At 34.3% G+C, this 13,818-nt stretch overlaps 1 protein-coding gene across 1 annotated transcript in view; it reads right to left on the bottom strand.

Moving 5' to 3' along the window:
* Positions 1-12,561, bottom strand: part of LOC129227471 (uncharacterized) — a 60,698-nt gene extending 48,137 nt beyond the window's left edge. The window contains exons 1-2 of the mRNA XM_054862039.1: positions 12,261-12,561; positions 3,701-7,249 (exon numbers count right to left, since the gene is read on the bottom strand). Coding sequence (XP_054718014.1) covers positions 3,701-7,249; positions 12,261-12,437 — 3,726 coding nt within the window. The 5' untranslated portion in view covers positions 12,438-12,561. The remainder of the gene's footprint in view (positions 1-3,700; positions 7,250-12,260) is intronic.
* Positions 12,562-13,818: the final 1,257 nt, after the last annotated feature.

Genomic DNA, 13,818 nt, shown 5'->3' on the forward strand with positions numbered 1-13,818 from the left:
AATTGGATAGTTGCAAGCTATTATTTTGTTAAAGCTTAAATGCTTATTACAGAGGATTTGATGGTTTTTTAAAACATATTTAAATTAGATGTTTTTTTTTCCTTTGTAAGAGGATAATTTTAACTGACAGTTGTCATCATTAAATTTGGATTTTTATTACTTTCTGGAATGCGCTTGGAGCTTAAGAAAAATTTTGTGAGTACATTTTAATTAACAAAACAGAATCCTTTTACTTCACTTACATTCCAAGTCCCTTTTTACTTCCTTTTACAAAAAAGGAAGTATTGTATTGGCGAAAAAAATTTCACTCAAAATTTGGCCTTAATTTCCATTTCGCTCACCCATGAATTAATGTTGAGTTTTTTTTCAATCTGACCACATGCAGATACGCGCCTAAGAATGTATAAAAACACGAAGTATCCATTTTGACATTCCCCAAGTTAATTACAACTTTTCTCATGACGTCCGTATATGCATCGCATAACTCGAGAACGGTATGTCCTAGAAAGTTGAAATTTGGTATGTACACTCCTAATAGGGTTGTGCAAACCCCCTTTTGGTTGCGTTCCGGTGTTTCTAAAGGGGTCTTTTGCCCCGTTTTTTTTGGGGAAATCATAGTTAATTTTGATGTATACTCAAGTGGTGTTATAACTTGGCGGACACTTGGCGATATATCAGCCATCTTTTGGCGCCTCTTGGCGCCAAATTTGGCGGGGTTTTTTTTTTAAATCTGGTTTCAATTTGGCCATTGTTGGTGATAGTATTTCTTCTATATGAAAATAACTTGTCTTCTAAATGCACATAAAGGTTTAATAATTTGAAAATAGAATGCTTATGGTAGTAAGAAAACAGCATTCAAAAAAATCCTTTTGTTGAAAAGTAAAAAGTTTAATAAACAATTTTATAAATTCAGAAATTTGTTGCAGACATGTGCTTCTAGAATTCAAGGAACTCTTTTGCAATGAAAAAGTTCCAAGAAACCCTGAAACATGTGCTTGTAATTTTTGCAAATCTGTGCATTTATAAATGTTGTTTATTTAATATTTGATTGTGATAATTTTTAAGGAACTAGTGTCATATATCCCACCCTTGGCGACTTTTTCCTGTCGGCATCAAGAAAGCATCGCCAAGAAAACGATGTATGATGACATATGTCATACATCGTGCTTAGCGATGCTTTTTTAGCATCAACAGGAAAAATTCAGATAAATAAACATGATCAAAGGACTTCAGAACACTATATATATATATACATAAAAACAACAAAAAACATCGCAAATATACACTTTAAAAATACTAGAAACTAGATAGTTTTTGTACAGAGAGAAAAACTACAAGAAAAAATTTAAAATGCTTAAATTAACAAATTATTATAACAGCTCACCAATGAAATATGTACCAATAGAAATAAAAGCTATTTTCCAACGTGCATTTCATAAAACAAAAACTTTTCTCATACTCTGCTAAAAAAGGGCAAAGCGATTCAAATTGCGATGTTTAAAGCGGAAATCATCCCCAAAATCAATAACTATTTCAGCCAAAAAAACGCTTAGTTACTCAAATTTCGATGTAAGAAAAGTAGAAATATCTCAACAGAACATCCCAAACATAAAAAATACAAACAGGGTTCATACTCTATTTGGATGAAAAAATTCCTTGACTTTTCCAAGACTTTTTCATGACTTCAATGAAAATTTTCATGACCTCGTTAAACAAAGAGAATAGCACTATTTAATCTCAAACTTGGTAATATTTGGAAATGAGCATTAGCAAAATGTCTATATGAATGCCACAGCCTCATTGAAGCACTTACTCGTAATGGAAAAAATATATGTGCACACTTAAAACACTAAACTATTCTTATTTGTCTTCATCATATAAATTTAAGTAAAGTAAAAATGCAGTGAAGCGAATATGATGATGCTTAAATGTCTGATATTGAATGGGACAAAGGTTGAATGAGTCATCACTAAGTTTCAATAAATTTGCTTCAAAAGTTACCTTTTAGTGTCAACAGTGCCTTTAATCAACCACATAACTTGACAGTATTTTGATTCTTTGAAGTAAAGCCACATAGTTTAGTTCTTTATGCTTCTAAATCAGATCTTTTTTGAAACAACCATTCAGTAATGAATCAATCTTCTGATTCAAAAGTATATTTGTTTTGTTTATAAATTTGCATATTTTCAAATGCTTGTAAATTAATAGGTTCAGAAATTCCAGAACACGTTTAATTCCCGACATTGAACGCAGCTGTGTGTTGCATGGATTAGTTTTGCGTACCGTATGTTGGGCACTACTGTTTTAGAGCATTAAAATTCCTCTTTTTCAGTATTCTATTGCCTGACTTAAGATCTTTATTTTCTAAAACGTTTCAATTAATTAAAATAAACTTTGATATATTTAATAATAAAGTCCTTACGAATGATGGAATCGAACTCATATGCAATTGAATTGCTTTTTTTTTTTGAGTGGGCGTGGCAAAACTAAGAACGTGAAATTTTGCTACTACAGAATATGAAACGTAAGAAGTGTTGAAAATAACAGAAAATTTGAAATAAGTGATGTCCAGGCAGTAAAATCACATTGCAAAAAATGGCAAGCGGCTGCGACAGAAGTGGATGCAATGAGATTTCAAAATTCAGATTTGATTTTTGGATCGTTCAATTTTCCACTTTTAATAGCTTTTATGAGCTATACTGTTAAATCACTCAAGATTTCTAATGCTCCTTTAGCTACTGTTCCTTTCTCTTTTTCCAGGAAATTTTTCCATGACTTGAAATAAATTTCTATGACTTTCAATAAAGATTTCAATTTTCCATGACTTTTCCAGGTTTGAAATTCTGTTATTTTTTTTCCATGACTTTCCAGGATTTCCATGACCCGTATGAACCCTGTACAAAAATACCATACATTAAATTGCTATCCAGACATGCTTTCAAAATACCTATTATATTTTACATAAAATAACACCTTCATATTTTTATAAAATGCTAGAGTTAACTTATTTTCAGAAATTCAGTACCTGAAGGAGGCACGTTTATAGAATGTCTAAATAATTCATGGCATCAATAAGAATTAACTTTTAGAATAAAATAACCATACTATTTTTGTAAAATTAATTTACATACAGTAAAAATAATGTTAAAAACTACAAGAAACCCTCAAGATTTTGTAAAAACAAAAGAATTTTGGGAGTTTTTTTTTTTTTAATTCTAAAAAAAAGAACTTATTTTTTTATGGTATAAATCCTCACACTCAGTCTGAAACAAAACAACATATGACAATGGCTACCTTACAGATACACACCAAGTTGGAGTTTAGTTTTAATTAACGTTCAAGTTTGAAGAAACAAGCATTTTCTAATATTTATTCATTAAAAGACAACTACTGAATTTAAACTAACACAAAATAAGCTTTCCTGTAAGGTATCTTGCACAAAAAAACAAGAATAACTCCTGCGTGAAACTGATAACAAATAAACAAGTTTGAAGAGATCTAAGATTGCCTTCGGGTTGCCAAACACAGATTAGTTTCAGCAGGGGTGCCATGCTTAAAAAACTATCGCCTCATTGGCGAGAAAAATAATTCAATTTTGTGCAAGAAATTGGATGTCGCCAATTGGGGGGTATATCACATCTGTACCATTTTCATTAAATTAAATGAATTATATGTTAACAAAATTACAAAAACATCATACCTTAACGCTTTCTTGGATTTGGGACAAAAGTTGGGGAGGAATTTTTACTTTTAGCTTTTGTAATTCGCTTGTTACATTTCTTGACATTTCAATAACTCTGGTCAGCTCCAGCTTTGTATTTTCAATCAAACTTTCAAACTGTGAACAGATCTGTCTGTCAAATGTGCTCTTAACTTTCGGACATTTCCTTTCTATATTTGTTTTGGCTGCATCTAAATCAGAAACAGTTTTGTTGTGCATTTTCAATTTTTTCAAAAGTTGATTACGATCTTCCAAGAGTTTTTTGTAATTTTCAATATGAGTATTTATTGCAGCTTTCTCATCTGTGGCAACAGGGTTTTGCTTAGTAGGAGGCTGCTTGCAAGAAATCTGAATTAAACCACTTTTCTTCATTGTTTGGTGTGCAGGTTCTGCTGCTATGTCACTGTTTGTATAATTTCTGGAATCAGTAGTAATATATTCACCAGGATGATTTTGGTTGTAAACTTGCATTTCCGAAAATTTCTCAGGCGATGTAGGGTCATGGGAAACGGCAGAATTTACATCAGAAACTGTTGGTATGTTTTTCAAACTGCACACTCTATGAACAGGTCTTTTCACAATCTTAGGTGTTGGATCTATTTCAGTTGGATAGTAAGGAATGGTGGGAGGAATGGTGGGAGGGAAGCTATATGGCATCATAGGTGGTGCAGGTGGCACTGCTGGATATGGGAAATTACTGGGAGGATAACTACTAGGGACCATTGGTGAATATCCATATTGCTGAAACGGATGAACAGGAGGTTCAACTGAAGGTGGAGAAATTATCGATGGAATTCCCGACACTGGTGCTTCATTTTTAGTTAGTACGCCCAGAGGACTCTCAACTGGATGCGATACTTCAGTGGGCAGTTGCTTCCTATTTATAACAAAGCTTATCTTCTGAATGCTCTGAGCTTTTGAAACTTCACTTACAGCTGCCTCTTCATTCGCATCATTCTCTTCAATACCTAAAATGTTAATATCGTCTACATTACCCTTAACCACTTTTTCTTCCTTTGACGGCAGAGATTTTTCTAAATCACTTTTCTTTGCGCCACTATCTGTAATCATTTTGGCTTTTCTCAACAATGCCAATTTTTTTGTGAGATCATCTTCTCTTTCACTAGGTGAAGTATCCACGCTATCTGATGAGGGTAATTTTGAAGATTTCGATCCTGGGAAGCTACGATTTTTCCCGCTCACAGTCCTCTCTGGACTACTGTGTGAAGACTCCTCTGAACTTTGCTCCAACAATCCTTCATTCAAGTCTCTCTCATGCGAATAGCTCTTGTAAAGATTTTCATCAAGTTGACTTTTGCCAAGAGGATATTCTTTATGGCTTCGGCGAGATTCATGTGCACCATGCTCCCAAGATGGAGGTTTAGCATAAGAGCTTCCAGACCTTCCACGAGACTTGTAATCTTCATACCTTGAATCACTTTCATACCGTTTGGGACTTTTTTCATGTGCATGATGTCTAGGACTTCTTTCATATGAATGATATCTAGGACTTCTTTCCCGCGAATGTCTTCTGGGGCTTTTATCCCGTGGGTAGTGTTTAGGGCTTCTTTCATGTGAGTAGTGTCTAGGACTTCTTTCATATGAGTAGTGTCTAGGGCTTCTTTCATGTGAGTAGTGCCTAGGACTTCTTTCATATGAATGGTGCCTTGGACTTCTTTCATATGAATGGTGCCTAGGACTTCTACTCCTTTCACGTGAATAATGGTCATGATGTCTTCTTTCACGCGAATGATGCCTAGAACTTCTTTCACGTGAATGACGCCTTGGGCTTCTTTCACGTGAATGACGCCTTGGGCTTCTTTCACGTGAATGATGCCTTGGGCTTCTTTCCCGTGAATGCCTTCTTGGACTTCTTTCACGTGAACCATAAGGACTTGCTTCAGCCGCATAGTGAGCAGGGCTTTTCTCACTTGATAGATAATATTTAGCCTTCTTTTGCACCATGGTTTTAGGAAGAGGTTGGGTATCAGTTGGAGAATTTTTTTTAATACTTTTCTCCTTGATATTTGTAGCAACTTTCTTTTCAAGAACATTAACATCCTGCGGTTTTGGTATTGTGAGTTCACTTACATTTTTAACAACCTTAAAATCTTCTTTCCCTACAACTGTTTTGGTCGATTGGGTTTCTTTTGCAGGATTAAGAGCAGTATTGTGTACTACACGTTTCAGAGTAGGACTGTCCGAAACATTTCTCACAGTTCTTTGAGGAACAACACTATACTTTTCTGAAAGACTGAAAGGCAATGTGTCCTTCTGCACAATATTAAACTTAGTTTTATTGGTAGTTTCCTTTTGCATTGAAGGTATTATTTCGCAGTCATCCAAGTCAGGGAATGAATCTGTAGTTTCTTTCACTAATACCGTCCGCTTTTTAGAAAAAGTTTCATCCCGATTTATATTTACATAAATCTTTTCCAGTCTGGAAGGTGAGAGAATTGAAACCTCTTTTTCAGAAAGCAGTTGTTTACTTCTAACCTCTCTTTCAGGATATTTTTGACTTTTTTTATCATCTAACAGCTTCTTTTTCACATTGTCATCTGGTTTTTCTGCTATCATAACCGAACTTTTCTTCCTAAGTTCAGCTGGTACAGAATATTTAGACCTTTTTTCAGAAGGTAGCTCTTTCAGGGGAATCTGAGAAGATTTCTTTTTAACAGACATGGTACTTTTTAATTCAGAAGTTAAATCTTTCAATTTAGTTTCATCAGAATATTTTGCAAAAGAATCGGGTTTCTTTTTTAAAGTTGAAGATAAAATTTGAGGTTTAACATGAGAAGTTTTACCTTTAGTTAATTTATCACTAGGAGGCAATTTATTTTTAGTTTGAACAACATCTAAATTCTGCATAGCACTTCTTTTTTCTTTTGAAATTTGAGACAAAGCCCTCTCAGAGCTGGATGTCGGTTTATAACCTGTTCGCCACTCAGAACTTTCCCATGAGTTTGGAGTTGACCTTCTATGAAGGTCAGACAACTCTTCTTCATCACTCCAAGCACTCTCATTTTTCACAGGTATTTCTTCTGAAGGTTTGGATATTTCTTTGACAGAAAGCTCTGGAATTGAATTAGAATCTCCATACAAATATTCATCTTCATCATCAATGGATTCCAATTTCAAATCACTGATTGGCTGAATATTTGGACGTTCAGCTTTTGTATTTAAGTTTGAACTATGGGAGATATACAAAGAGTCTTCTGAAATGTGATCTTTATGTAACTTGGCAATATTAGTTTTAAATTGTTTTACATCAACCAAGCTTCCCACAGAACTACCAGTTGGAATATTGCTCCAATTTCGAAGGCCTGGGGAGTATAGAGAAGTATGTTGTCCATAGTCTTCTATTAACCCCAACTTAGCTTTTTCATTCATAGATTCTGCAAGAAGGGACTCAGTAAAGCTTCCTATTTTATTCTGCAGGGATGACGAATGAAATTGAATTTCATTATCTGAATATATAGGAGTATTGGCATACAGGGATGAATGTTGCTGAGGCCTACTCCCGAATTCCTATAAAGAAAAATATATATACAATAAATGGAAATCCTAAAATAGATTATTACAAAACAAGCTAATGCTAAACAAGAAATGTTTGCACTCTGAGAGATAAGAAAAGAATGCTGAATCGATGGTTTATTTTTTTTTTCTTTTGCCTTAACTGTGTCCGCAGATATTAATGAAATGTTTATCATAGGACTCTAAAATGCAATTTTAAAGTAATTCAACAAAAATTATTTCTTTTACAAGCCGCTTTTATACTTTTGAACCTTCACTTTGAGAATTGCGATCAAAAATCGCCAAGCAAATCCCGATTGGCGACAACTCACAGTGTACGATAAACAAAGGGTTATCAGCAGGGAATTCCAGTTTTCCCCAACAGCGTCGGTTTTGGTGATTTTATCACCTGCGCTGGCAAAATGGATGGGGGGGGGGGTTTCGGAATCTACAAAACCATAACAAAATTTTATTATTTAAAGACCAATATATAAAAGTCATTCATATGTACTTCATAAATCCTCTATTTTTAATTGCAGAATTTAAAAATAGATAAAATTTTCATTGGAAAAGTTCAAAAACTGTGAAACTTTCATTATGATGATGTCCAAAATCTGTTACCTACTGAACAACTGTATGTCCTCCAAAGCAGAATACTTTACGATGTTCTGCAATGTAAAATCATCTGACCAAAATTGTTCTGCAAGTACTTCAAGCATTGTACGCGAAAAAACATGACATTTTCCACAAATTGGGTGCCAAAAAACGTAGGTGTTTGAAGTTGAAATTCATGTAAAAAAATAATTTTCAATTTTTTTTTAAGTTCATTTATATTGATTTTTTTTTTTTTTTTTTTTTTTTTGGCCTCTTTTTACTCTCACATAGTTAGTTACATTCTTTAGTGATTATTTTGTAACTTTTTCTCGTAGTCAAAATTTTGGACCTGGAACGGAAGGATAAATATATATTTTAAATATTATTTTTAAACTTTTCATTTAAATACACTTGCATTTTGTTTGAGGAACACGATTTGAACTGATTAAAATTTACACCATATCATTCTTAAAAGGGATTTTAGAAAAAGGGCTCCATTTCTCATCGTATATCCACCATTACATCAGTACTGTAACGGAAGATTCATATACGGAGGATGCAAATTCTTATGTTTTGCTATGCACAGTGGTTGGAAGATCTACTTTTTTTTGTAGCGAACTACAACTACTTTATTACAAACAGTTAACTACAACTACTTTTTTTTTAATGTAGCAACTACAAACTACTTTTAAAAAGTAGTCGCTACTTCGCTACTTTTGAAAAAAAAAAGAAATGAAAAGCATATACATACACACCGTTTGGGGATTGAACAAAAAAAATTAAGAACTGGTTTAGATTACTAAATTGGCTCATTTGAAAATGGAATATTACTAAGAATTATTTATTGCTTCACTTTTTTATCAATCTAATTTGTCATTCCAAACATTTTTTACGATTTATAAGAATATTTGCTGCAAGAAAGGATTTAAAAAGATAAAAGAATTCAACCTTCAAGTTTTTAAACCTTTCCTGACAGTTAATATTTCATTCAAGAGCAACTTGGCTAATTGAAAAAAATGTAATTATCGATCCGAACTAACGGAGTCTGAATTTGCAGGGTTCTACTGTAAATGCAGTCAAGATTTGGTTAAGACATACATATATGTAGGGGAGAGGGGGGCACATGTGAACAAAAACGACATTTTTCTATATTTTTCATTATTGATTTGAGATAAAAAAGAAAAAGGAGCTAAATATGATAAATCAAACATTTGCTAATATTTTCATGCAGTTATCCCCCTTTTACAAGAGGAAATTCCAACCTAAAAATTAATTCTAAAATATGTTACATTTTGTTCACATCTGCCCCGGTGGGGGGGGGCAGTTGTAAACACACCTGGGGCACAAGTGAACAGATACATAAATGGTATAAAATGCACCTAAACATATCTTTAAGTACTCTTTATTACACATTAATAAACAGAATGAAAATATAAATATTGTGTACATAATAAATTAACTTGATTTAACGAACATTATAGCCTTCAAGTTTTATAGAAAAAGAAACTGAAGAAGCAGCTCGATATGTGCTACCTAAAATTGTAGGTGGGGGTAATTTTAGCAGAATATCATCAGTGTTTACCATCGATGTATCATCTGTTTCTGGAAATACAAAGGTTTCATTCTTCTGCTTCCTCATGAATTTAACATTTGCTTCATCACTCTCCATTTTCTCGATACGGCCAACATAGTGAATTTTTGTCTTTTTTGTAGTGAATTCTACGAGGACAAAGTCATTCACAGCTAAATTTTCTGGTGCAAGGTTGACTTCAGCACAAATTTCTTGATGGCTACTTCAAAGCTAATGTCGGACTCGGAGTCACTGACTACAACCTTTGACTGCTCTTTTTTCAACAGTTCAGCAAGTTCTAACTTTCTTTTCTTTGCAACTCTTTCACATTTTATCTTCATTTTCTCTGCCTTTTCTTCCATAGCTTTGACAACAATGTCTTTTTCGGGGGTGTCTGTAATAAATTCATAATTTTCTTTTTTGACGCTGCTTACTTTTCCCTAGAGTGGAATCGTGAAATTCTATTCTAGGCAATGGTCTCACACATTCTGGGGTAGGACTTGAATGTGCATTGCAGCAGGTGGAGGCATCCTCAGGATTAACTGGCATTAAGCTTGTTATTTGAGTTGAGATGAAATCAGCGTCAGTAAAAGCAAGCCGAGATAACGGCCCAATTCCTGGTTTTGAAAAACCCGATTTAATACTTTTGGATGTAAAGGCTGCTGTGAAAGCTAGTGATGAACACTGACCAATTTCATATATAGTTATTCTTTTTCCTGGGTGTAATGTCAACCAGTCATTGAAAGAAGTTTTCAGTGCAGGTCTGAAGGGGGCCATAAGCACCTACATCCAAAGGCTGTAAGCGATGTGAACAATGAAGGGGGAATATAAGGAGCACTATTCCATTCTCACGACAAAATAATATTACATCCAAACTGGTATGACTTTCATGATTATCAAGTAGAAGCAAAACAGGATTTGCTGCGGTACAGCGGGAGTACGTTTGGAAGTGTTTTACAACTTCTAGGAAGATATCTGCTGTCATCCATCCAGTTTTGGATACTAACCCTAAGCTTTCTGATGGTGCTCCATTTAAGAAAATATCTTTATATCTTTTTCTTGGGAATACAAAAACAGGAGGTACAGTGTTTCCCATTGCATTAACTATACCACAAAATGATACAAGTTCATCTCTCTCGCCTGAAACATTTTGTCCAACTTGTTTCTTTCCACAAACCGCGATCACTTTTGGAGCCTCCAACACAGTCGCGATACAGCTGATACTAACTTCAATTATTAAAATTTTTAGTTATTCAATGTCTCTTGATTAGCCTAATCAAATAAAAAAATTAAACAATTTTTGAAATTGAAATAACTAAAAAAAAACAGTATGGGGCACATGTAAACAGTTCACATCTGCCCCTACATAGTGTGTTCACATGTGCCCCATATAACAACTTAAGCCTAATCTGATAAAAAACAATATTTCTTTCAAGTTTTTTTTTTTAAATAGAGTACAAAAACTTACTTTATAAATCCCACTTCAAAATGAATAAAGTTCAAATCACAATAAAGATAGTGTTGAATGTGTTTTTACTCTGAGAACTGGAACATGAAAGTTTACTGGCACCTTCCAAAACAGAAGTTATTATGATAACTAAAAAACAAAATTGTTGAGATCTTTGAAATTTCAGGCAGCATACAGTACTACTGCTGCCATCTACATGAATTTTTCTCAGATTTTTTTCCTCATGTTATCTGGGTAAAATATGGTTTGTTCACATGTGCCCCATGTTTACATGTGCCCCCCTCTCCCCTACATAAAATTGATTTAGATGGTGAAAAACATATTTCAAACAAAAGAGAAAAAGTTTAATTTTTGTATAGGAGTTAATTTTACAGGCACTTATATTTTGTAGAAACCAGTTAATTGATTTTGAGTTTGAAGACAGGGGTCCGGACCTGAACACCATCTCCTTTCTTACGTAACTGATAAAATAAAATAAGAGCATTTTTCAATTTTACCAAATGACCTTGAAAACCTACAATATTTAAGAATTCACTTTCATTTTGTTGATATATCGACACTTAATCAGTAAAAAAGAAAAAAATAAGAAATTTTAAAAATATCCTAAAAGATACGAGTATTTATAATCAAATATTAATAAATATCCGAAATATGAAAGCTTACTTTACTTCAACCTGCAAGTGTTGATTTGCACGAAATCAAAGAGAATCTGACTTCAAAGAGAATAGTGCTTAAAATTCTTTCACACTAAGTTATTTAGCTTCACTATGAAGACCCAGAGTTGAAAAAGGCTACTTGTGATTCTAAATCTTTGTAATGAGCTACCAGTACTGCCTCCTATTGGAAATTCTAATACTTAATTAGATCCTGAACGGAGGATACAAGAAAGACGGACAGTGATTCAAAAGATTATGAATGGCTATATATTTTTTATTCAAATTTCAAATTTATTGATTCAAATTTCACTATTAAATCTGTAATATTTTTTTGTATCGGGCAAATAAATGAAAAAGTACATGGGAGGAAATGGATAGGGGCATGTATTGGAGGCATACAAGTATCCCTTTGTTTAGTGAAAAAAACATTTAAAAAATTATAACATTATTAATTTGTATTGATCATTTTCAAAATTTGTTATACGTTTCTAAATCTCATTAAAAAAGTGTTATAGTAAAGGCTATGCAGATCCTTATCATAGCATTACGACGCTGCGAGGTTAGGTTTGCCCAACTATAGTGTATTTTATAATGTATAGCGAAAAACTTATAGCATTGTCTTTGCTTGATTATTTTCTTTGTTTGAGTGACCTAGTAACCATGAGGTCATTTTATGGTTTCGACATTTTATACTACATCTTAACAAATCAAAAGATTAATTATATTTCATAAACAAACCTGTTCTCTTGCGTTCCGGTAGTGATGCAAAGGCAACCATTCAGATTGCTTGCTTGACATAGATCCAGACTCACGTCTAGAATTCTTCATTATGTCAAATTCTAAGGATGAAACATTCAACTGTTCTGAAAAGTTTTTTGGCACAAGGCCTTTGAAACTTTTATTATTACTATACATTTTCAAACATATTTAATACAACATAACAAATTCCCTACATCTCAAAGGTAGGCTTAAATACCGCAACAAAATACATAATTTTCTATACTACCTTTACGTTTAGGTTTAGACAACATATTACATTACATTACATTCCGCACTTAGCACTTATGAGATAGTAGAGTCATGATCAGACTCTAAAAATTGGAGTCTTTCTTCTTCAGCGCAAATTTATAATCAAGAACTCCGCCACAGACCAAACGTAAATGTTTTCACCAAACAGCGTAAAAAGTGCATTTTTTGCACTGGTAATTTTTGGTATCTGTTTTTTCCTTCGAAGCTCAGTGGCTGAGTTGTGGCATTTCACGCTCCCACGCCGCAGGCCCTTATTACTCTTCCCATATCGGGGCTGGGCGTAGTAGGATTTGGCCCCATGGGTTGTCATGCCACTGGATTTGGTTTGGTTAAATAAATTACGCAAAATTTTTGCACAAAGTTTTACACAAAAGATTTCTCGATGTTAAACTTGCCGTGAGCCTTAGTCCAGCCTCCAGTCAGAGGGTCTGACGGGAAGGAGGGAATGATATCCTTTGGCAAATTTTCAAAATTGAAGTCTTATAAGGAAGATATTTAGCGGGAATGTCCACGAGGGAGGCTGCATGATGATGAAGATTGCCGCATTGAATTTTTTAGGGAGGTGTAATTTTAGATGGGTTTTGGTCTCAGCTTTGAATGGGGGAGGGGAAGGTGGGGGGGACTCTGCAGTGTTTGTGGATGGTGCGTCGAAAGTTCAGTCTAAGTCTACTCTCTTCCTGGAATATGTTTAATTGTTAATAGTCTGGTGAATGGGCCATGCTTTGGGGTGTTTATGCATAAACAGGGGCGTTCACAAGGGGGGAGAGAAGGGTCACCTCTGTTGGCCCGGTTCCGAGCCTGAAAGGGGGGCCAGAGATTTTTTAAATGAGGGATGAAATATATGTAGGGACGTAGGGGTAAACAATACGGAGGGGGCCCGTAAAAGTCATTATTGACGGGCCTCAAAATTTCTGTGCACGCCCCTGTACATGAGAATCCTCTGAAAATCAAAAAATTGCCTGAAATGAACAAAGCTTCTCAAGTGATTTTCGTCCAACAGCCAACTTGATACATACAATACAAGAGAAATGAACTGACCCCCCCCCCTCCCGCCCCAATTAGAAACCCCAGCTGAAATGTTGAAATGCTGCATCCGCGCAAAGCTGGGGAGTAAAGAGAAATGAGTTTTTCACAGAGATCCCTTCCTGAGTTCATCTTGGGAAAGGGTGGGGTGGAAGAGTTTCTCGGACGCCTCGGTTGGAATCATACCACAGTGGAAATAAAAATAAATCATAAAAGAATCAGCTGATATAAAAAGTAATCCCCC

This window comes from Uloborus diversus, chromosome 8, assembly GCF_026930045.1.
Source record: "Uloborus diversus isolate 005 chromosome 8, Udiv.v.3.1, whole genome shotgun sequence".
NCBI classification, from domain to species: Eukaryota; Metazoa; Arthropoda; class Arachnida; order Araneae; family Uloboridae; genus Uloborus; species Uloborus diversus.